The sequence below is a fragment of the Sebastes umbrosus genome, chromosome 16 (genome assembly GCF_015220745.1).
Source record: "Sebastes umbrosus isolate fSebUmb1 chromosome 16, fSebUmb1.pri, whole genome shotgun sequence".
Classification (NCBI taxonomy): domain Eukaryota; kingdom Metazoa; phylum Chordata; class Actinopteri; order Perciformes; family Sebastidae; genus Sebastes; species Sebastes umbrosus.
Genome location: NC_051284.1, coordinates 5,409,943 through 5,430,773, shown reverse-complemented (window position 1 = coordinate 5,430,773; position 20,831 = coordinate 5,409,943). Strand labels below are relative to the sequence as shown.

At 40.2% G+C, this 20,831-nt stretch overlaps 2 protein-coding genes across 3 annotated transcripts; both read right to left on the bottom strand.

The window, feature by feature from the left end:
• Window positions 1-165: 165 nt before the first annotated feature.
• Window positions 166-20,116, bottom strand: LOC119504263 (matrilin-3-like). Of its 2 annotated transcripts, none has more exons than XM_037796299.1 (8): window positions 19,624-20,116; window positions 17,577-17,717; window positions 16,524-17,216; window positions 15,322-15,441; window positions 6,177-6,296; window positions 5,940-6,059; window positions 2,965-3,066; window positions 166-1,410 (listed from the first exon to the last, which is right to left on the bottom strand). In XM_037796299.1, exons 1-8 carry the CDS (start codon window positions 19,988-19,990, stop codon window positions 1,358-1,360), a joined length of 1,716 nt encoding a protein of 571 aa, XP_037652227.1. In that variant the 5' UTR covers window positions 19,991-20,116; the 3' UTR covers window positions 166-1,357. The 2 variants fall into 2 exon arrangements, with proteins under 2 accessions (XP_037652227.1, XP_037652228.1); XM_037796300.1 differs by having other exon boundaries at window positions 16,644-17,216; window positions 19,624-20,115.
• LOC119504264 (matrilin-2-like) lies at window positions 6,443-10,646 on the bottom strand. Its single transcript, XM_037796301.1, has 9 exons — window positions 10,475-10,646; window positions 9,591-9,710; window positions 9,301-9,333; window positions 9,049-9,168; window positions 8,748-8,867; window positions 8,027-8,146; window positions 7,295-7,414; window positions 7,072-7,191; window positions 6,443-6,789 (listed from the first exon to the last, which is right to left on the bottom strand). The coding sequence occupies exons 1-9, from the start codon at window positions 10,623-10,625 to the stop codon at window positions 6,545-6,547; spliced, it is 1,149 nt and encodes a 382-aa protein (XP_037652229.1). The 5' UTR covers window positions 10,626-10,646; the 3' UTR covers window positions 6,443-6,544.
• Window positions 20,117-20,831: the final 715 nt, after the last annotated feature.

Sequence of the window (20,831 nt, the reverse complement as noted above, 5' to 3'; positions counted from 1 at the left end):
AACAATATTTAAAAAAAAGTTTAATGAAGGTATCATAGTAACTCTCATAGACGGTTTGGTCACTCTCAAGAGGGCTGGAAGTGCAAAAAGTCCATATCGTGACTTTATTGATTTTAAAAGTGCCTTGATAACTAAGCGTAAAAAACACACCATACAAGAGATGGATCCATTCTTTCAGAATATTTATTTTCCATGTACAACTATACACCCAGTAGAAAATATACAGACACGTTGTTTTCTGTCACAAAAGCACCATTATATGTATGCACATAAATGTCAGTTTAAACAAAGTCTGTCCCACCATAAACACTCTTTTCAATGTGTGTTCCATGGACATGACAAAGTAGAAAATATAGTACATGTGTGCATTGTATGAAGAAAATACTGTGCAGTGAACTACTGTTTTAAGTGGATGGAAAAACTGAGTTGGTCTTGACTTAAACTCTCACAATTTCAAAACTTAGTACATTGAAAATAGTATTTAATTGCAAGGACTGCTGCCAGAGGTTGGTCCAAGACTTGTCAAATGTGCAAAATATTGAAGCCGTCCAGTAACCCTTGAAATCCCTAAACTGTTTTCCTTCTCCCCCTAAAATAATTGTACCTATCTGTTACAAACAAAACAGTAATAGCAATTACTTTTCTACAATATAGTTGTTGTAATATTTCAGGTTTCAAAGAAAAGGTCAAGAAAAAAAAGTTACATCACAGTGAATTACTATAATCACTGTGATGTAACAATGCCAATTAGATCAGGCTTTATTGTGGTCTTTTACTCTGCATAATAATGCTGCAATCAGAGGGGTAACAACAATAATCCTGTTGTATAAGAGATTAGCTTATGGATGGAGGCTTTGTGTTCTACCAAGAAATGCTCTCGGAGCAGTGGATACACAACAATGACGTGGTACAAAAACATTCATTACAAAAGTAAAGTTTTAACATGTTTATCATTTTTTGTTTTTAAAAGTTTGCTCTTCTCTCTATTGTTTAACTTCCCTAATTATTTTATATAGTTTGAGTCTCAACTCAATGGCTTACACTACGAGGAAATGTAGCTTCCAAATATACAAATACAGTTTATGTAAACATTTACACCAGTTATATCTGACTTTACTGTAAGAAATGATAACAGACGGTGTTGTGAATGCAAAATGCAGGTTTATAATATACAGTAAAACAGTAATGCCACCAGTATACTGCACGATAAATCAATACCATGCAGACCTCTACTAAATCTTAGACATTTTACTGTAACATTAAGAGTTTTGAGGGGTTACAGATGACTTCCGCTGATCAAAAGTATTGGATACATTGCTAGTCGTGAACATGTCTTCTGTCATCTCCGTCGCTGTCCTTAATACTTCTGTTGGCCTTCAATCAGGTTCACTTTGTCTGAAAGTTCATCAAGTGAACAGACTGTCAAGGAAATCAAATTTAAAACATGTAGTTGTAATGTTTACCAGTTCACCATCACACTGAGCATTTCTAAAGACGCACCAAAACAAACAGGCCAGTCGAACAGCAGTTTGTGAAATAGTCATCAAATCAATGTATTGATTTGTGTACATAGACACAAATTACACACTTTTTTTTTCATGGTCAGCACAAAATCAATTTGTATGTAATCCACGTAATTGTGAATCGGGAGGTATAGGGAGCGGCGAACGCCTTATAGGGAGTAGGTCGAGGTGGGGGTCGATGGGTGGGTCAAAAAATACAGGACTTTCACCCAGGACACTGGTGTTAGCATCCTTTGTGAAACCAGATGTCAAAGTTGATTTATTTGTCACGTAACTTCCATACTTAAGTTACAGCACTTCCGGAGTTATTTTAACCCAAACCGCAATCTTTTCCTAAACCTAAGTAGTTTTGGTGCCTAAGCCTAACCAAGTCGATCTTTTCCTAAGCCTAACTAATTAGTTTGTTGCCAAAGCCTAACAAAGTTGATCTATTCCTAAACCTAATTAAGTAGTTTGTTGCCAAAGCCTAACCAAGTCGATCTATTCCTAAACCTAACTACGTAGTTTGTTGCCTAAGCCTAACCAAGTCGACCTTTTCCTGTACCTAACTAAGTACGTTGCTGCCTAAGCCTAACTAAGTCGATCTTTTCCTAAGCCTAACTAAGTAGTTTGTTGCTTAAGCCTAACCAAGTTGATCTTTTCCTAAACCTAACTAAGTAGTTTGTTGCCTAAGCCTAACCAAGTCGACATTTTCCTAAACCTAACTAAGTAGTTTTGTTGCCTAAGCCTAACCAAGTTGCTCTTTTCCTAAACCCCACTAAGTAGTTTGTTGCCTAAGCCTAACCAAGTTGCTCTTTTCCAAAAACCCCACTAAGTAGTTTGTTGCCTAAGCCTAACCAAGTTGCTCTTTTCCTAAACCTAACTAAGTAGTTTGTTGCCTAAGCCTAACCAAGTTGCTCTTTTCCAAAAAACCCACTAAGTAGTTTGTTGCCTAAGCCTAACCAAGTTGCTCTTTTCCTAAACCTAACTAAGTAGTTTGTTGCCTAAGCCTAACCAAGTTGATCTTTTCCTAAACCTAAGTAAGTAGTTTGTTGCCTAAGCCTAACCAAGTCAATATTTTCCTAAACCTAACTAAGTTGTTTTATTTTGAAAATACTGGAAAGGAAATGAACATGTGCATCACGTGTTGCTGGACATTCGTAGGAAAATGCACGAAAGTGAAAGTCGTGCTGAGCATCACAAAAAAGGGAAATTTGTGTCTATGTAGAATCAAATAGATTAAATTTCGTGAGTATTTCATCAACTGCCGTGATGTTGTGTTGTTACAAATCGACAGATTCAAACTTTTCAGTTTAAATGTACTCCCATTAAAAGTACTAATAAGACAAAGTGATTGTAGCAGCAGCCCAATAGTGCACGTCTTACATTTTTAGAGGCACAAAGTAGATATTTCTCTCACATAATAATCTCAATTTTATAATCAAATTCAACAAAAGGATATGTTTTCTGCTCAGCTCCTGAATGGTTGACTGTACTTTTTTCTGGAACAGAATCTGAGCTTCACACATGCAGGCATCTTGAGTGATTTCACTCCTCATTTCCTCTGAAAGAATGAGAGAAAATATGGAGAAGGTCAATACAGGTGAGGTTTTAACCTTCTTTGTGTAGCCTCTTTGTAATACTCCAAAAAGCCACGCAGCCAATCTTATGTTCCTCCCCCAAAGAGTCAATGTTCAATATGAGAACATTTTGGAGCTGACGAAATCAGATAAAAGTTAGGTGTTGTCTTATGTACAATGGATTTTGTTTGAACAATTGGCCTATAGCAGAGATCAGGTACAATTATGATTTTTCTTTTGTGAGTGAGATTAGGAAATATTCAATCACTTCAACTAGTTAATCACAACCTGGGAGTGCTCAGTTACTGAGGTCAGGCGTGGATAGCGTTAAAGAGGACACATGTTAATAATCATTTGACCAATACATATACATACAAGACCAATTCACTGAAAAAGATACAATCACAACAGGCAAATCAGTTACAACCATTTTTTCTTTGGTCCTTTACTTGGACCAAAGTTCTCAGTGGGCTCCCACCACAACTTCCATGGCAGTCTCTTATTCCTTAAACCAGCAGCACAGCACACTTGTATGTCCTATAAACTGTGCTGTTAATGACTGGACCAGTAGAAGTATTGCTCGTCGCTGGACAGTGGCTTTGGTTGCAGTCAACCTGCAGACTTCTCCACAGCTAAAGAATGCAAAAAGACAGACATGAAAGTTATGATAACTATAAAAAAGTTGAATGCATTGTAACCCTAAATCTAAAGGCCCCTATCAGTGCCAAAGGCTTGACCAAGTCCTGACCTGCAGCAGTGCACTGAAATTTACACATGTGAGCATAGACAATACAAGCTATTGTACTGTTAGTACAATCTGCATTCACAAATTGTCAGCTCCAGCGATTTGTGTAAATTGGTTGACATGGTTACAGACCTGTGGTCATAGTATTGGGGCACCTATTTCATACAAGCTACATCCTTGAGGTGAATTTGTGGTTTTCCATTGAGATCTTGAGATACCTTAAAGGTGCTGAATGCAAGATTGGGAGCCGGTGCCTCATAGCTAATGGTACTAGCAGCGCCAACACTGCAAACAACAGCCACACTGCTGACAGAGTTAACAGTGTCTACCTGAGGGGGAACCAAAGGGTGGGTGCTACGCTTCCACTACAGCGCTGTCGGTCGATCAGGATGGTGTTATCAGCTGTAACCACTGTATGAGCGCAGTGTAGAGCGGTGGCTGTGAGCTAGCCAGTGGGGCACACTCACATGCACAAACATGCACTAAAAGGCATGCCCAAAAAAGGCCCAACTATGTCAACAAATTCGAATTACAACACAACAGGGAGAGCGACTTCAGGTAGACATACTCCTCCTATCTTTACATAACAAATAATTATTTGACGCTATATCAATGATCTGGTTATCGTATAGACAACCTTTAACATGGATGCATAATTGCTACATAGAGGGTCTGGCTGTAGCCATTGTGCACCCCCTCAAAATGTGAAACGTAAAGTCCGGGCTGTGTGGGCTTCACAACCACGAGAAATGGTCTATTTGAGCTGCTTTGTGTTTCTTCCCACTAATTTTGCCTACATTTCCAGTTCTGGTAGAATTTTTCTGATAGTGTAGACCACATGGAATAAGTTGAAAATCGACTATCTTCACCTTTTTCCGTAACTCTAAACAATTTCTTTTTCGAATCTCAAATCACAAAGTATTGAAGCAGTGCTGTGGCAATCAAGGGTTTAATGTAGACACAACTATAAACCTGAAGGTGTCATTGAAAGGACACTTAACTGACCATTGCAAAGAAACATACAATTGATCCCCCTTTAGGGAGCTCAGCCCAACATGTGCAGAATTTGGGACAACTGGGCCTCTTCTTCTAGATAATGGCAAACCCTTATCTGGTTATGGATTGAGTCAACTGAACTGTGTAAATCGTGGCACACTTTAGGGATCTAGCTGTAATATAGGGTTGTCTACATAGAAAAAGGTGGCCTTTCTTTGCTGCCACAATATTGGCAGCCTTCAAAGGAAGGAGGACTTTGCAGTTTCTCTATTTGTGGGTTGTCATGTTATACCAAGCCTGGTACAGCCAGTGGTGAAGCCATGCCAATACCTATGGCTGACCTGCTAAGATACAAGCTACATTCACTGTGCCTGGTATTGCCTTTTGGCCTTTTGAGCCAGAATGTCAACAGAGGATAATCCATTGTCCAGATTGATCCCTTCATGCATGGAAGAAGTAACACCATTGCTATAACATCCTGCACTCTAGGCTGTCTGGACTGTCCATGTGGCCAGTAATAGCAAGGTGAATGCCAAAGCAGACTTTTGAAATTCCAGTGCTACTCTGCATGGGAAATTAGTCAAGCCTATAAGCCTTTAAGAGGGCAAAGCCTGCATGGTGAAATGTGACATGATATGGAGGAAATCGATATTGGATGGTGGATTATTAGTAAGCCTGAAACAGATAGCATTTGGAAAACACCTTACCCTCTCACCTTAAATCGTCTTCTATCATATAGGATGGTTTGAGAATGGCTCTTGTCAAGTAAGGTCCAACCCGTCTTTGATAAAGCCTCTTCAAGTTTTATAGGGAAAGAGAATCCAAGGAGCTCCTGGTCAGCTGTTGAAACTCGGTTGCTCAAAATTCCTTTGAGGAATCCAAACCGTATGCCGCACTTTTCGGTAAGTTAGTGCCAGTCTGGCACATTTTCTCAGTGTGGCTGAACTCAACACTAGTTGTACAAAACAGCTCACAAGGCAATAATATATGAGGTGTGGGTGACAAATTCCTGAGGCTAGAACTCAAGACAGCGATCCAAAACATGGGAAATCTCTTGAAAGGTTTCAATACTCAGACACCATTATGTATGTTAAAAAAGAAAAAGTAGGTCCTTACGTGAGCATGTTTTCTGGTCTGCATTCAACACATATCCCACTCGACACTTGCAGTTGTATGAGTCCCCGTTGTTGATACAAAGCTGCTGGCAGTCATGTCCCTGACCACATGCATTTGCACCTGGAAAGAGACACGTCCACAGCTCTTGTTGCAGAAGTCTTTGGACCTACTACTGAATAACACAAACCATCTTGAGGTACTGCACCAATGTCTCGTTGAAAGGAAGAAGTTTCTTACGTGAGCATGTTTTCTGATCCATGTTCAGCACGTATCCCACTCGACACTTGCAGACGTAAGAGTTCCCATTGTTGACGCAAATGTGCTGGCAGTCATGTCCCTGGGCACATGCATCCGAACCTGAAAGAAAAGCTCACACCTCAGCGACTTTGTCTCATGACATCAAAAACAACAACTTAGCTTTTTGCGGAGCCTTTGGTCACAGTTCATCTTTAAAAGATGCGGGTGCCTCAGCTATGTGACCAATACATTTCAACATTCCCAATCTCTATATCTCCTGCTTATTCACGCTGACCCCCAAAATGGAAAACACTATTTGCAAGAATTTATATGTGGTTTGTCCGCCTGACAAACTACCTCACCAGCTCCTACTCTCCAGTTGGGGCTTTTGGTGCTCTGATGAAAAGTTCTTTGAAGCTCCAAATGTGGAATATCTGAGATGCTGGATCACGCCACAGACAAATATGCATATTGAGACAAATCAGGTGCTTATGTGAGCATGTTTTCCGATCTGCATTCATTACATATCCCACGTGACACTTGCAGATATACGAGTCATCACTTTTGACACAAATCTGCTGGCAATCATGTCCCTGGGCACATGCATCCGATCCTGAAAAGAAACACTTCCACATCTGACTATTGACTTGAGAATCCCCCGATTGGACGAATTTCCTTTTTAACAGTTCATGAAATCTATCGTCATGTACTCTATTCCTCTGAGCTTGTTCACAATGAGCTAAATGCCCTATCAATACCATAACTTACAAGAGGTGATATGAAATCTGTCTGACCGTGTACAAAGTGGAAAATAACATAGTGAGATTCAAGGGAAATCTAAAAGACTGTACCAAAGAAACAACATCATATCTTTTAGAAAGGTCCAGGGTCTTACGTGAGCATGTTTTCTGGTCTGCATTCAACACATATCCCGTTCGACACTTGCAGACAAACAAGTCATCATTGCTTACACAAATATGTTGGCAGTCATGTCCTTGGGCACATGTATCTGAACCTGAAAAGAAACACTTCCACATCTGATGGGTTCAATTTACATCAATCAAAGAGCCATTAGTATGTAACACTAGTTCAACTCTAAAAAACGTCCAGGTTCTTACGTGAGCATGTTTTCTTGTCTGGATTCAAAGTATATCCCTCTCGACACTTGCAGATGTATGAATCATCACTGTTTATACAAATTTGCTGGCAATCATGTCCATTGGCACATGGATCAGACCCTGAAAAGAGACATATTCTGATATGACATCTTATGGCATCACTTGTTGGAGCCTCTGTCTCACCATTGTTTCAATTGATGGAACTATCTCCCAAGTGTCTAACCTTTTCAGGCTACACACAAATATCCTGGCAGCCATGTGGACACGGGTATCCAATTTTGAAAAGAGACACTCCACAGGTAACTGACGTCTAATTACATCTGTCAAGGAGCACTTGTGGAGCTTTTAATGGGCCACCAATCCCTTTGCAATTTATTTAAATCATGGCTATGTAAACCATACCCAATGTGATCTCACAGAAATATGTGAAATTACACTTCACACTTAACACTTCAGCCCAATGTCCTAATTTTCTGCCTGTTTAAAGTCTATTAACCATCCTAAACTATTACAATCAACCTACAAGAGCTGAATCTTTGCTTCATCAGCTCTTGCTGTCCAGTTGACACTTTGGGGCTAGTGGCAAACACCCATACCACGGAAAGGCCTTTATAAAAATGTAGTCAAGTACTCAGAAGACCTCAATTTGGAGGGGACCTGACACATTGTACTAGGGCATTCACTTGAAACTCTCATGCACATCAAACCTATAGGTAAAATTCAGGTTCTTACGTGAGCATGTTTTCTGGTCTGCATTCAACACATATCCATCATGACATGTGCAAAGGTAAGAATCACCATCTTTGACACAAATATGCTGGCAGTCATGTCCCTGGGCACATGTATCCAAACCTGAAAAGAGACACTTCCACAGCTAACGCTTAGACCATCAGGATAGACCAGCATTAATTGCAAAAATTCAGTTAATGAATCTATGGCCTGTTGTGAAGCTAAAGATGGGTCAACAGTAATTAAAGTAATTCTATGGGAATTTACCCTATTGGTTATTCTGCATTTATTCAAGCACTATGCATTTTCTAATAGTCCATACACACTGCATGAAGACATAGGCTACATATGATAAGGTCCAGATTTCTACATGAGCTTGTTTTTCTAGTATGCAATCAACAACACATTCCACTCGACCATTCCATTTATATTATGTTGGTGATGAGTATGTGGTAGGTATCTATGTGCATCAGCCCCAGTATCCTAACTTGCTGCTAATTTGAAATATATGTATATTGACTTATAATATATTATAATATTTATATTAAAGTGCCTCTCCAGCTCTTGCTGTAGCAACTTTAGTCAATATTTTTTATCTTTTGTAGCATTTCACCAAGTACTAGTATAGTATTTCATTAAGTATCTAATGTTGGAATTTAGTAGGACAGTTTGTACAAGAACATGCACGTCAAAGGCAGTATACAATTAAAATTCAGGTTCTTACGTGAGCATGTTTTCTGGTCTGCGTTCAAAACATATCCCTCATGACACATGCAAGAGTAAGAATCGCCATTTTTCACACAAATATGTTGGCAGTCATGTCCCTGGGTACATGCATCAGAACCTGAAAAGAGACACTTCCACAGCTAACATCCACAGCAAACTTCCTTGGTGAAGCTTATGATTGTCCAAAAAGCCCTGGACAAATGCTCTATGCCTGTTTCTGCATTTAATCAAGTATATAACAACAAAGATTGCAGTCAACCACAGACTAGGACATGCATATCAAGTCAAAAAGTTCTTACGTGAGCATGTTTTCTGGTCTGCATTCAACACATATCCCCCTTGACATTTGCAGATGTACGAGTCATCATTGCTGATGCATATATGTTGGCAGTCATGTCCCTGGGCACATTTATCTGTACCTGAAAAGAGACACTCACACTTGTAACTGACTAAATTGAATTATAGCCATCAAGAAGCACTTGGCCTATTGTGGAGCTTTTAAAGCAGCACCAATCAACTTGCAGTTTAAGTCATGACCATGTGCTCCATACCTGTAGGGGCATCAGTCCCAGGCTCCCAACTTCCTGCAAATTCAAAATAAATTCCAATTTAACTTCCTAATCATTTAGAACAACCAAGAACTGGACCTAGAACCAAGAGCTGACCCGCATCCACAGCGCAGTACTTTCAACAACTATTGCTGTCCAAATTAAACGTTTGGAGCAGCAAACACCAATACTTCAAGCATTTTTAATGAATGAATAACAGACTTCGAAGGAGACACAAAACACTGCACCCTGGCATGCATATAAACATATATAGGTAAAATGCAGGTGCTTACGTGAACATGTTTTCTGGTCTGCATTCAACACATATCCCTCACGACACTTGCAAAGGTAAGAATCACCATTTGTGACACAAATATGCTCGCAGTCATGTCCCTGGTCACATATATCCAAACCTGAAAAAGAGACACTTCCACAGCTAACGCTTAGACCATCAGAATAGACCAGCATTAATTGTAAAAATATGATGGCCTCGCCAAATCCTTTAAGCCATTTTCTGCCTTTAAACAAGCATGTACATTTAAATAAATGTAATTAAGCAGTCTAAATGCACTAAGATAGGGGACTGCCCATTGTTCCGACGGCCCATTATTCCAAAACCCCAATAGTCCAAAAAATGTCCCATTGGGCTGAAGGCCCATTTGTCAGACAGCGCGTCATCCCCAAAACAAATGCCCATTGTTCCGAAGTCCTATTGCTCTGATAATACCAACAAACAGAAGCACATGGCTAATTATTATAAAGAAAGACGTCATCATACCATACCGATTGTATTTCTGCCAGAAATCTCCTTAGGTTTAAAACAACTTGGTTAGGTTTAGGAAATTATCATGGTTTGGGTTAGAATAGACCCTTTCTGGCAGAAAGCCCTGAAGACTAATTTGTCTACGTGCAAAAGATTTTGTGACCAGGAAGGTCCCGTGAAATCATTCCACATAATAATTAGCCATGTACTTCTGTTTGTTGCAGGGAGAGTTTGTATTTTAAGAACAATGGGCCGGAGCGATGGTTGATTGTTTTCGGGATAGTGGGCTGTCGTACAAATGGGCTTTTGGTCCAATGGGACATTTATCGAACTATTGGGGTTTCGGAACAACGGGCCGTCAGAACAATGGCATGGCACCCTAAAACATACATATCATAAGGTCCAAGGTCTTACGTGAGCACGTTTTTTGGTCTGTATTTAACTTATATCCCACTTGGCACTTGCAGATGTACGAGTCATCACTGTTTATACAAATGTGCTGGCAATCATGTCCATGGGCACATGGATCAGAGCCTGAAAAGCCTGAAAAGAGGCATTTCCACATAAATTAGGTAACTGACATATCATTACATCAGTCAGGGAGAGAGCCTGGACTGTTGTATGCTTTTTCAAATCAATTCAATATATACTGCCACACACTCTGAACAGTTCCCCCCAAAAAGTGCCTTAGCAGTAGCAGTTCATTAAGAAACATAACTAGATTTGTGGGAATTCTGTGCCAAGAAACAAAGATAACATCTAACTGAAAAGTCCAAGTTCTCATGTGAGCATGTTTTCTGGTCTGCATTCAACACATATCCCATTCGACATTTGCAGATGTACAAATCATCAGTGCTGACACAAATATGCTGGCAATCATGTCCCTGGGAACATGAATCCAAACCTGAAAAGAAAAGAAACTCCCACATCTGACATAAAGCCATTATTGTGCAATTACAGTTCATATAAGCTAAAGCATCTCCTGTTCAGTCAAGCTAAGTGGTGCCCATCGTACAAAGTGCCTCACCAGCTCTTGCCATGTACAGTATATGGAGGATACATAGAAACTTTCAGCCATGCAAAACACAGGAACTGCCAAGAAACAGGTAACAAATCTTTGAAAAATATTCAGGTTCTTACGTGAGCATGTTTTCTGGTCTGCATTCAACGCATATCCCTCACGACACTTGCAAAGGTATGAATCATCATTGCTGACACAGATATGTTGGCAGTCATGTTCCTGGTCACATGTATCTGAACCTGAAATGAGACACTTCCACATCTAACCAACTAAGTCTAACCACATACGGCAAGCACATCTCAGCAGGGAGCGTAATGGGCCGTCACTTCTTTTAAAATGTTTAAGTCATGTCCGGGCCATTTGCTCAAACTCTGTGTATTTCCTAATTCTATGCTTTTCCAAATCAATTCAATATATACTGCTGCATACTCAGTCAGAAACAATTTGTGGGAAATCTGTGCCAAGAAAGAAATATAAAGTCTACCTGAAAAGTCCAGGTTCTCATGTGAGCATGTTTTCTGGTCTGCATTCAACACATATCCCATTCGACATTTGCAGATGTGCAAATCATCAGTGCTGACACAAATATGCTGGCAGTCATGTCCCTGGGAACATGAATCCAAACCTGAAAAGAAAAAAAACTCCCACATCTAACATGAAGCCATAATTGTGCAATTACAGTTCATATAAGCTAAAGCAGCTCCTGTTTAGTCAAGCTAAGTGGAGCCCACCATACAAAGTGCCTCACCAGCTCTTGCTATGTACGGTATATGGAGGATACATATAAAGTTCTAGTCTTGCAAAACACAGGAACTGCCAAGAAACAAACATAAAGTCTACCTAAAAAGTCCAAGTTCTTACGTGAGCATGTTTTCTGGTCTGCATTCAACACATATCCCTCACGACACTTGCAGATGTACGAGTCATCATTGCTGACACAGATATGTTGGCAGTCATGTCCCTGGGCACAAGTATCTGAACCTGAAAAGAGACACTTCCACATCTAACCAACTCAGTCTAACTACACACGGCAAGCACATCCCAACAGAGAGCTTAATGGGCCGTCACTTCTTTTTAAATGTATAAATCATGTTAATTTGCTCGAACTCTGTGCATCAATCCCAGTTTCCTAATTCTATGCGTTTTCAAATCAATTCAATATACTGTATACTGCTACACACTCAGAACACTCAAAAAAGTGCCTTAGCAGCTCTTGCTGTCAAGATAAAGTTTTAAAGCGTGTCTAACAAAGCTGTAGGAATTCTTCAGCGCTCCAAAGAATTAGTTCTACATTTACTCAAGTACCAACAATAATGAACTTTTGGGAAACCTGAAGAACTGCACCAAGAGATGGACATGAAATTGATTGGTAAGGGTTCTTACGTGAGCATGTTTTCCTGTCTGCATTCAACACATATCCCTCACGACACTTGCAAAGGTATGAATCACCATTTTTGACACAAATATGCTGGCAGTCATGTCCCTGGACACATGTATCCAAATCTGAAAAGAAACATTTCTACATGTAACTGACAGTAGCTGAGCACAACAACCATTTGTGGTGCACCACTCAGGGCAACTCTGCTAACAATAATCACAAGAGCTGATCTGTTCCTGACCCTGTACAAATTCAAGCTGAACTGAGCACTCACTATCCACTTTTAAGAATAACCCAAATCCAAGTGGCAACCACTTAAATTGAAGTAGAAGCCAGTGTGTAAGTGCCTTAAAGTGCAGTTTAATGGCTGCTATGGAGGCTCCAAGAATACTTCAACAACACCAAAGACTGGAAAAACCCATAGACTGCATAAGAAGTGGACATACCCTGCTTAATCGTTTATTTTACTCTAAGTGGAGTCACTTTCTTATAGATTTCTTTACAATCAGACTTCTTGTTTGCTGACCAGTTGAAATAATGTAAGTTTAAGGCACTTCTGCATTGGCTTCACTTTTCAGCACCAAAGTTTGCCGACTGGGAAAATCCCAATTTTCCTGTTGTGACACAAAATAATCTGACCAACTCACAAGTCAATATATTTCTACAGCCTTTGTTTAAAACATAACTAGATTTTAGGGAAAACTGTGCCAAGAAACAAAGATAACATCTACCTGAAAAGTCCGGATTCTCATGTGAGCATGTTTTCTGGTCTGCATTCAACACAAATCCCATTTGACATTTGCAGATGTACGAATCATTAGTGCTGACACAAACATGCTGGCAATCATGTCCCTGGGAACATGAATCCAAACCTGAAAAGAAAAAAACTCCCACATCTGACATGAAGCCATTATTGTGCAATTACAGTTCATATAAGCTAAAGCATCTCCTGTTCAGTCAAGCTAAGTGGTGCCCACCGTACAAAGTGCCTCACCAGCTCTTGCTATGTACAGTATATGAAGGATACATAGAAACTTTCAGTCATGCAAAACATAGGAACTGCCAAGAAACAGGCAACAAATCTATGAAAAATATTCTGGTTCTTACGTGAGCATGTTTTCTGGTCTGCATTCAACGCATATCCCTCACGACACTTGCAAAGATATGAATCATCATTGCTGACACAGATATGTTGGCAGTCATGTCCATGGGCACATGTATCTGAACCTGAAAAGAGACACTTCCACATCTAACCAACTAAGTTCAACTACATACAGCAAGAAGACCTTGAGTCAGTTCCATTTCATTCATGTGCACACCACCCTTTAAATTGGCTTTAACTACTAATTTTTGCAGATCTGTGATGAGCTTATGGGGGCTATCCCTAAGTCTTAACTGTCCACTCTATATGTCAAACAGGTGGCTGTGGAATGGAAGTTTAGCTGTTGACTTTCCAGCCATGAGCTTCAGACAATATTGCATCTAGACTCTAAAGTACAAAATTGAAAGTTGGCAGCAAACCTAGTTCCAGGTTTAAAACACCCCGGGACATTAGGGGTAGTTGACCTCCTGAACAGATATTATGATATTCAGTGAAGCCTTTGACTTGAAGAGAGTATCTACTTGTCCTCTTCTAAGTGGTCGTTATTTACTTGTAGAATTTGTCCCTCTCATCAGTCCAGGCCTTCATAATTGTCCTGCTCACTTAATTTGTGCTGAATAGTGTCTGCCCTAATCTATTTAGGGCAACCCAAAACATTAGTAACAAGAGATGGTATGCAGTGTGCTCACAGCACAAAGTGCCTCATTTCCACTGCATGGTTTGGCTCGACTCAACTCAACTCTCTTTTGGAACCGGGTTTTGTTCTCTACTTTGTTTTCCATTGCGGATAGTACCCCCTGAAGCGTGATTTATGCTTGCCGCATCCGCGAGGGTTGCAAGCATCCTCTCGACCAAAGTAACGTCACATCATCAGATACAGCGCTTCGCAGGGATTCAGTGCTGCAGGTTTTCGCCTGTCAGTGCACATCCCAATTTTTCTAGCTATGCAGATGCGGATGGGCGGAGTATCTTGAGAACTTTTTAAGGAGCTCTGAGAATTCTCAGCTGATCCCCACAGCGGCACCGCGTGCAACTGCCATGACATCATCTTCAATGCGACAATCGCTGAATCCTTTCATCGACAAACAACCAGAGGAACGTCTGCACTTCCTCAATTATACGGCATAGTGTATGGCGGAGTTTTGCGGGCTGCCATTTTTTAAAATCTTGGTCGAGTGATTAAAATAATGAGGTCGCTGTTGACAGTATTCTGGCTAATTAAAAATGAAGGGGTTTGTGCAGGATGTCCCGTGTTGCACTAGTAACGATTCTCTCTGACCAATCAGTGATCTGCAATGTTTTAACCCCACCTTCTAGTATCAGCTCAGCTCACTTGAAACCTCGACCAAGCTGGTGCAAAAAGAAGTTCCAGGTACCAGGTACCAGGTGCCAGGTACCAAGTACCAGGTACTATCCACAACTTTTGCTAATGGAAAAGAGCCGTACAGTACCATGCAGTAACAATGCAGCATAACTGATGTCCAAAGGGAGCTTCAAAGCATATGAACTCCAAGCTTCTGTCAGAAATCTTACATTAAATATCTTAAAAGTAAGAAATTACTAGGTATACTTATGATGTGGTTTTCCCCATACAATCCCAAATCAATATTTAAGCAAGATTCAATGAAAATATAACATCTTAGCCATGTTAAACCTTTGTCAGCAGTCATTTTCATATAGCGAATCACGGAAAAACACAATGACATTTTGTGACACTGGGACATTGGACAAAAACATAAAGACAAGATAAAGATTCTTACGTGAGCACGTTTTCTTGTCCGGGTTCAAGACGAAGCCGCCGCGACACTTGCAGTCGTATGAGTAGTCATTGTTGACACAAACGTGCTGGCAATTGTGTCCCTGAGCACATGCATCCGAACCTGAAAAGAAACACTCCAATGTCTGATTGGCTTAGGCCTAGTGAAATCAATCATTGTTATATCTGAGTTATATTTCTGTTAGTAAGGTGTAAGTAATTGTACTATTAACTCTACATAGCCACATGCAGGTTAGCTTGCTTGATCTCTGTGCTTCAACTATAGTGTTGTTATAGTAAATTCCTCTTGCGGTTATAAAATCCTGTTATTTGTGAAGGAAGGAAGAGAGCACCTGAACAATCTTAATCTTCCAACAGGATATTCCATGCAAACACAAAATCTACTAAAGGCAACACTCTTATTAAATAACAAATAACAAATTAAATAACTTAACTTAAATATGACAGTGGTATCAATCTTCTCATCTCTACAAGAAAGTGCATTTCCCAAAAATGTCAAATTATTCCTTTAAACTGGTTTATTGTCTTTTTTATTTTAATTTGCATATTTTAAAATAACATAATGTTAATATAATCTTAGTAATAATTTCTTAAAATCTGAGTTTCAGCTCAAATACATTTAAATCAAATTTAGCAAAGCTAATTTAGTTTATGCCGTGCAGGATGAGTGGCCGTTAATGTTCTGTCACAGATTGCAAAAGCCCGTATTGTGGAGCTGGGCAGCTTAGCACGCCGTCGGGTAGCTGAGCAGGGCACACGGCATTAAGGCACAAGATGCAGCGCAAAGTGCAAAAAGCAGCGCGCTCCATGTGAAAAGTACAGGCAGCATCGTATCAGGTTTCAGCCATTCTAAAGGGTTCACGGTTGTAGAATTTGCTCTGAATTGGCAGGTCAACCGGTGATCGGAGGTTTGTCTTCTTCTTTAGGTCGGTTAGTACAGTACTTGACTTACTGGACGTGTTTTTTTTTTACTGTATTAACGACACTTATTATCACCATTTGCAACAGTTAGTGAACACCTTTTTGTGGGAAAATCCAAACACAACAAGCGGCGGTAAATCACTGCTTACCTTGCCCTTGTTCTTACGACTAAAGAAGAGGACCAGTGACTTTAGAATGGAGATTCCCTCTATGGTGCTGCCCATATGATCACAGGTTGAAATTTAAAGGACAGATATGACATACCTTTATCGTCATTTTCATTATTTATTCCTTTCTCGTCTTTTCTGCTAGCTAGGCCTAGTCCATAATCATCAATTTCGCCATCTAATGGAATATCCTCATTCCCATTATCGACATCCTTACCACACAAGGTTTCCCTAAATTTGGAAGTGAGCTTCTCAATGACACCATAGGTCTCCACATAGAAGACATGGTCATCATGTGGTTGGCTCGCCATGAGGCGGAGGGACATCATATCAGCCCTGTCTACTCCCACTGCGTAGATCTCGATCCCAGATGCCCGAGCTGCGGCTGATACGTCCTCTACCTTGTCCTGGGGCCTCCCGTCCGTCACTATGATGGCTACTTTGACAATGGTGCCGGAGCTAGCTCGGGCTCCTGCCTCCGCGGTGAAAGCTTTCTCCATGGCGATTTTGATGGCCATGCCTGTCATGGTGCCTGAGGCCAGGGGCTCAACACGGGCCAGTGCCTGCTTCAGGGCAGACTTGGTGAAATACGTCTTCAGTAGGAACTCAATCTGCACCGTGCTGGCATAATTGACGAGGCCGACCCGCGTGGCGTCCGAGCCGACCTCCAAGCTGTCCACCATATCTTGCAGGAACTCCTTGGCCTTTTCAAACTCAGCAGGGCGCACGCTGCGGGAGCTGTCTATGATGAAGACCAGGTCTATAGGACGATTTCTGCAGTTAGACCTTGCTGTAAAAAAAAAAAAGGAAAAAGGAAGTTTTAATCGGATTAAAAGTGTATTTTATTCAGATTGAAGACACATTACTATAACTCTCACAAATTGTGAGAATGGAAATATCTGGCATGCACTCCTACACATCCCTGCACACATGTACTGTACACTAGGGTTAATATATCAGTCTCCTATTCATCGTCTATGGAGCAGCTCCAGACTTTATACCCAATGACATCACAAGTTTAAGACTTACTTCTCTGGTTTCTGGCTTTGAGAGAGAGCAGCTCATGTTAACTATTATTTATTGAACTTTCCTCGGCCGTGGAAATAACATATTGGAATTCTTAATTTAGGTGGCGTTCCCCTTTAAGTACCTGCGTCAGCTCTGATGGATGCAGGCTGCCGGGATGTAACTGGTGCAGCTTTGTGTTGCAGCTGTGAGAGCGGACGGCTTTTCTTTGGCGGCTGGCGATGGGAGGACTGATAGCGATGAAACCCAGAATTAGTGCCATCAGCTTTGCAAAGGGAGGGAGGTGGGGGCAGAGGGGAAAGCATTAGAGTAGTAGTTACTTTGGTTTAACTCAATCAACATGATGGACATGCATAATGATTATTGGCTTAATCACAGTTTTTCAATGTGAATATCACAGAAGGGAAAATAGTATGGGCTATAGACTTTTGGGGCTGTACATTTGGTACATGTGGAGAACAACAAGGTCTGACTTAGCCCAGTTTGAGTCACTCATGTATTAACATTACAGAACCACACATCTGACTGTCTGAAACTGTTACTGCTGTTCTGAAGGTATTTCCTTCCAGAAGCCTCACTCTAAACAGCTGCATGGAAAACTAGTCGATTTTGCGCTTCTTTTTCTTAATCAAAATAAAAATGGTAGCTGGAAATGACATGTCTCCTTGCTCAATTTGTACAACATGAATCAAATTTAACATTTTGTTTTCACTTATATTGGTGTATATTGATGTTAATTACTGAATATTTTATAATGTTTATCTTGTGTGTTACAAAAAGGACAATGACATAGGAATTTGCAATTTATTTCAGATATTGATAACAAGTGTACTTTATGCAAGAATGAACAAGACAGTATAATTCATCTGTTTTATGGTTGCCCAACTTTGAGAATTATATATTGTGCCAAACAACACATGCAATTGTTATTTAAAGTAAGATATGATCACTTATTTTGGATGTGATGATAATAGCTTATGTACTATTGTTAACTTTTGTATCTTATCAGGGAAATGTCATATTCATAAAGCTAAATTTGTTGTTTTTAATTGAAATTGAATGCTATTTTGAGTCCCTTAAATTTGTAACAAATGAGAAATGCAGATGCAAAATGTCAGTAGCTAGAATTTACTCAGATGTTTGTCTGAAGTCTGTCACAAAAACTATTCTTATTTTTTCTATTCTTATTCTTATTCTTATTCTTATAATTATTATTATCATCATATAATTATTTATATCACTTCAGATTTAGCTTTTTTTCTCTTTTTGTTATAATTGAAATGTTATGACTGATTGTTTGTACATTTTTATAACTAAATAACTTTTTTTAAATTGCAAATTGGAATAGCAGGTGTTGTTAAACAACCCTCTGGGTTTTTCAGAGATCGCAGCTTATGCTTGACTGGAATGTATTGGTGATACACAGGGCCGGCTTAAGGCATAGGCCATATAGGCGGTCGCCTAGGGCGCCACCTTTTGGGGGGCGCTGGTCGCCCCTTAAAAGAAAAATAATATATATATATATTTTTTTTTTTGAAATGCCGGTGGGCGCCCTTCCTCATTATCTGTATTGAGGTAAAAATGAACAAATAAAGAAAGAAAGAAAGAAAGAAATACACTTTTGACCCCTATAACTCTCTTTCTCTTACTTTTTCATCTGCCCTGCTGCACTTATTTGTTAACAAAAGTGTATATCGTAGAGGAAAACTAACTAAACACTTTCGAAGCAACAATTTCAGGGACCAATTGTTTATCTATATTATAATAAATACAGTTATTTATGAAAATAAAAATAATACATTTTGTCTTAAAACCATTGTGATGTCTGGCACCAAAAAAGCTAGAGCCGGCCCTGGTAATACATATAGACCTGGACATAAACCACAGGTTACACAACTCCCTGGTATTATAAATTACTCTATAATATAATTCATTTAAATATGCATAATAATTATTATTATTACTATTATAGTTCTAATTACAGGTGTAGTCACATTTATTTAAAAGTTTTGCGCCTAATTCGAAAACAAATGTGTCCAAACCCTGACAAACGCATGTAAGACGAATGAATGAGAGGGTTACTGCAGTGCAGGCATGCTCAGCAGGTGGATGGATACTGACAAGGAACATATAGGACACGTAATAATATCTACAGTAGGCTACCAACTTACCTCCATTGTCAGCGGTGCGTCTCTCCTGCTCCAGGTAGGTGTTGGTGTTGGCACCAGGTCGTGCGCCCTGCTGCAGCTGCTGCTGCTGCTGGAGGCTCCGGACAGTGTGAGCAGCCAGCTGGACCTCCTGGAAACTTTCAGCACTCCTCGGTACTTCGTCAGAGGTTTGCTCGATAGATCTGATCTCTTCGGAGCTCTGATGGACCCTGGATGATGGAGGCACTTGCGAGGACACCCGTGGGATAAAAGGACTAATTGAGTGGATCTTCCGGTTGCGTGCCCCAAACTGTGGGAAAGTTCCCAGAGTGCCCGGTGCCAGCAGGATGCCGATGGAGCAGAGGAGCAGTCCACACGTCAATGAGGTCATGGTGCCTGGCTGCAAGCACAGTTGTGTGTTGCGTCTCTGGTCTGGATGCACCTCGGTCCACTTCCACAGCTGACTGTGGGCCTATTTATGTGATCTCTGTCCACTGCCCACAGGGCGTGGGGAGCAGGAGGCCCAGAGACATTTGTGGGAGGAGGTGAAGGAAGGAGTGCACAAGGGAGGGAGGAATCAGAGCAGCAGCAGTCCATGATATATTTACTCTCTACAAGTCTGCACTACAATTTCATTCATTTAAAAAATAATTTGTTTGAATTGTCCTGGATGTCCATGGACTTGGTTAGCCTAAATCGTTAAGTTATATTTATTAAAATAGACTACTCCTAAATCAAGAACCTTGGAAGGTTATTTTCTTTTTAAAAATATATAATCAGCTTATAAAATACAATGCATTGTTAATCTACCAAAATAGTATATAATGTATGTTAAATTAGCCCCACCTCAACTAGATAAAACATTAAAATTAAGCCTTAATTGATCAGTAATAATAATGATTCAATAATAGGGGAGAGCGGGGTCAGTTGGGACACTTTTGTATCGACACCAAATAACCTTCAATAGAGAGGCGAAGTTTGGTTCCGGTTCTTCCGGTGGACCACCATGGGACCTTGTTTCGTAAAAAATATGAACGGTAGTCAACGGCGAGAGATAAATATTTTTTGATCCCGTTTGAATGGCGCCATGAATCACACATGTGATGTTTGTTGATTTAAAACATAAACATGTGCAAGTCAAGAACGTCTCAGTTTGTCGTAGTATCATTTAGTTTTGTGTGAAACGACTCAGTGAACTACATCTCTCGTCTCGCACAATATACGTCACCCAC

Coding starts and splice junctions, on each gene's coding strand:
- LOC119504264 (XM_037796301.1), bottom strand. CDS start 10,625: ATGTGGAAATGCCTCTTTTCAGGCTTTTCAGGCTCTGATCCATGTGCC. Junction 7,415..8,026: donor AGACCAGAAAACATGCTCAC/GTAAGAACCTGA, acceptor GTCTCTTTTCAG/GGTCTGATCCATGTGCCAAT. Junction 7,192..7,294: donor AGACAAGAAAACATGCTCAC/GTAAGAACCTGG, acceptor GTTTCTTTTCAG/GTTCAGATACATGTGCCCAA.
- LOC119504263 (XM_037796299.1), bottom strand. CDS start 19,990: ATGACCTCATTGACGTGTGGACTGCTCCTCTGCTCCATCGGCATCCTG. Junction 6,297..15,321: donor GGACAAGAAAACGTGCTCAC/GTAAGAATCTTT, acceptor CTTTTCTTTCAG/GTTCGGATGCATGTGCCCAG. Junction 1,411..2,964: donor TCAGGAGCTGAGCAGAAAAC/ATATCCTTTTGT, acceptor CAGTCTGTTCAC/TTGATGAACTTTCAGACAAA.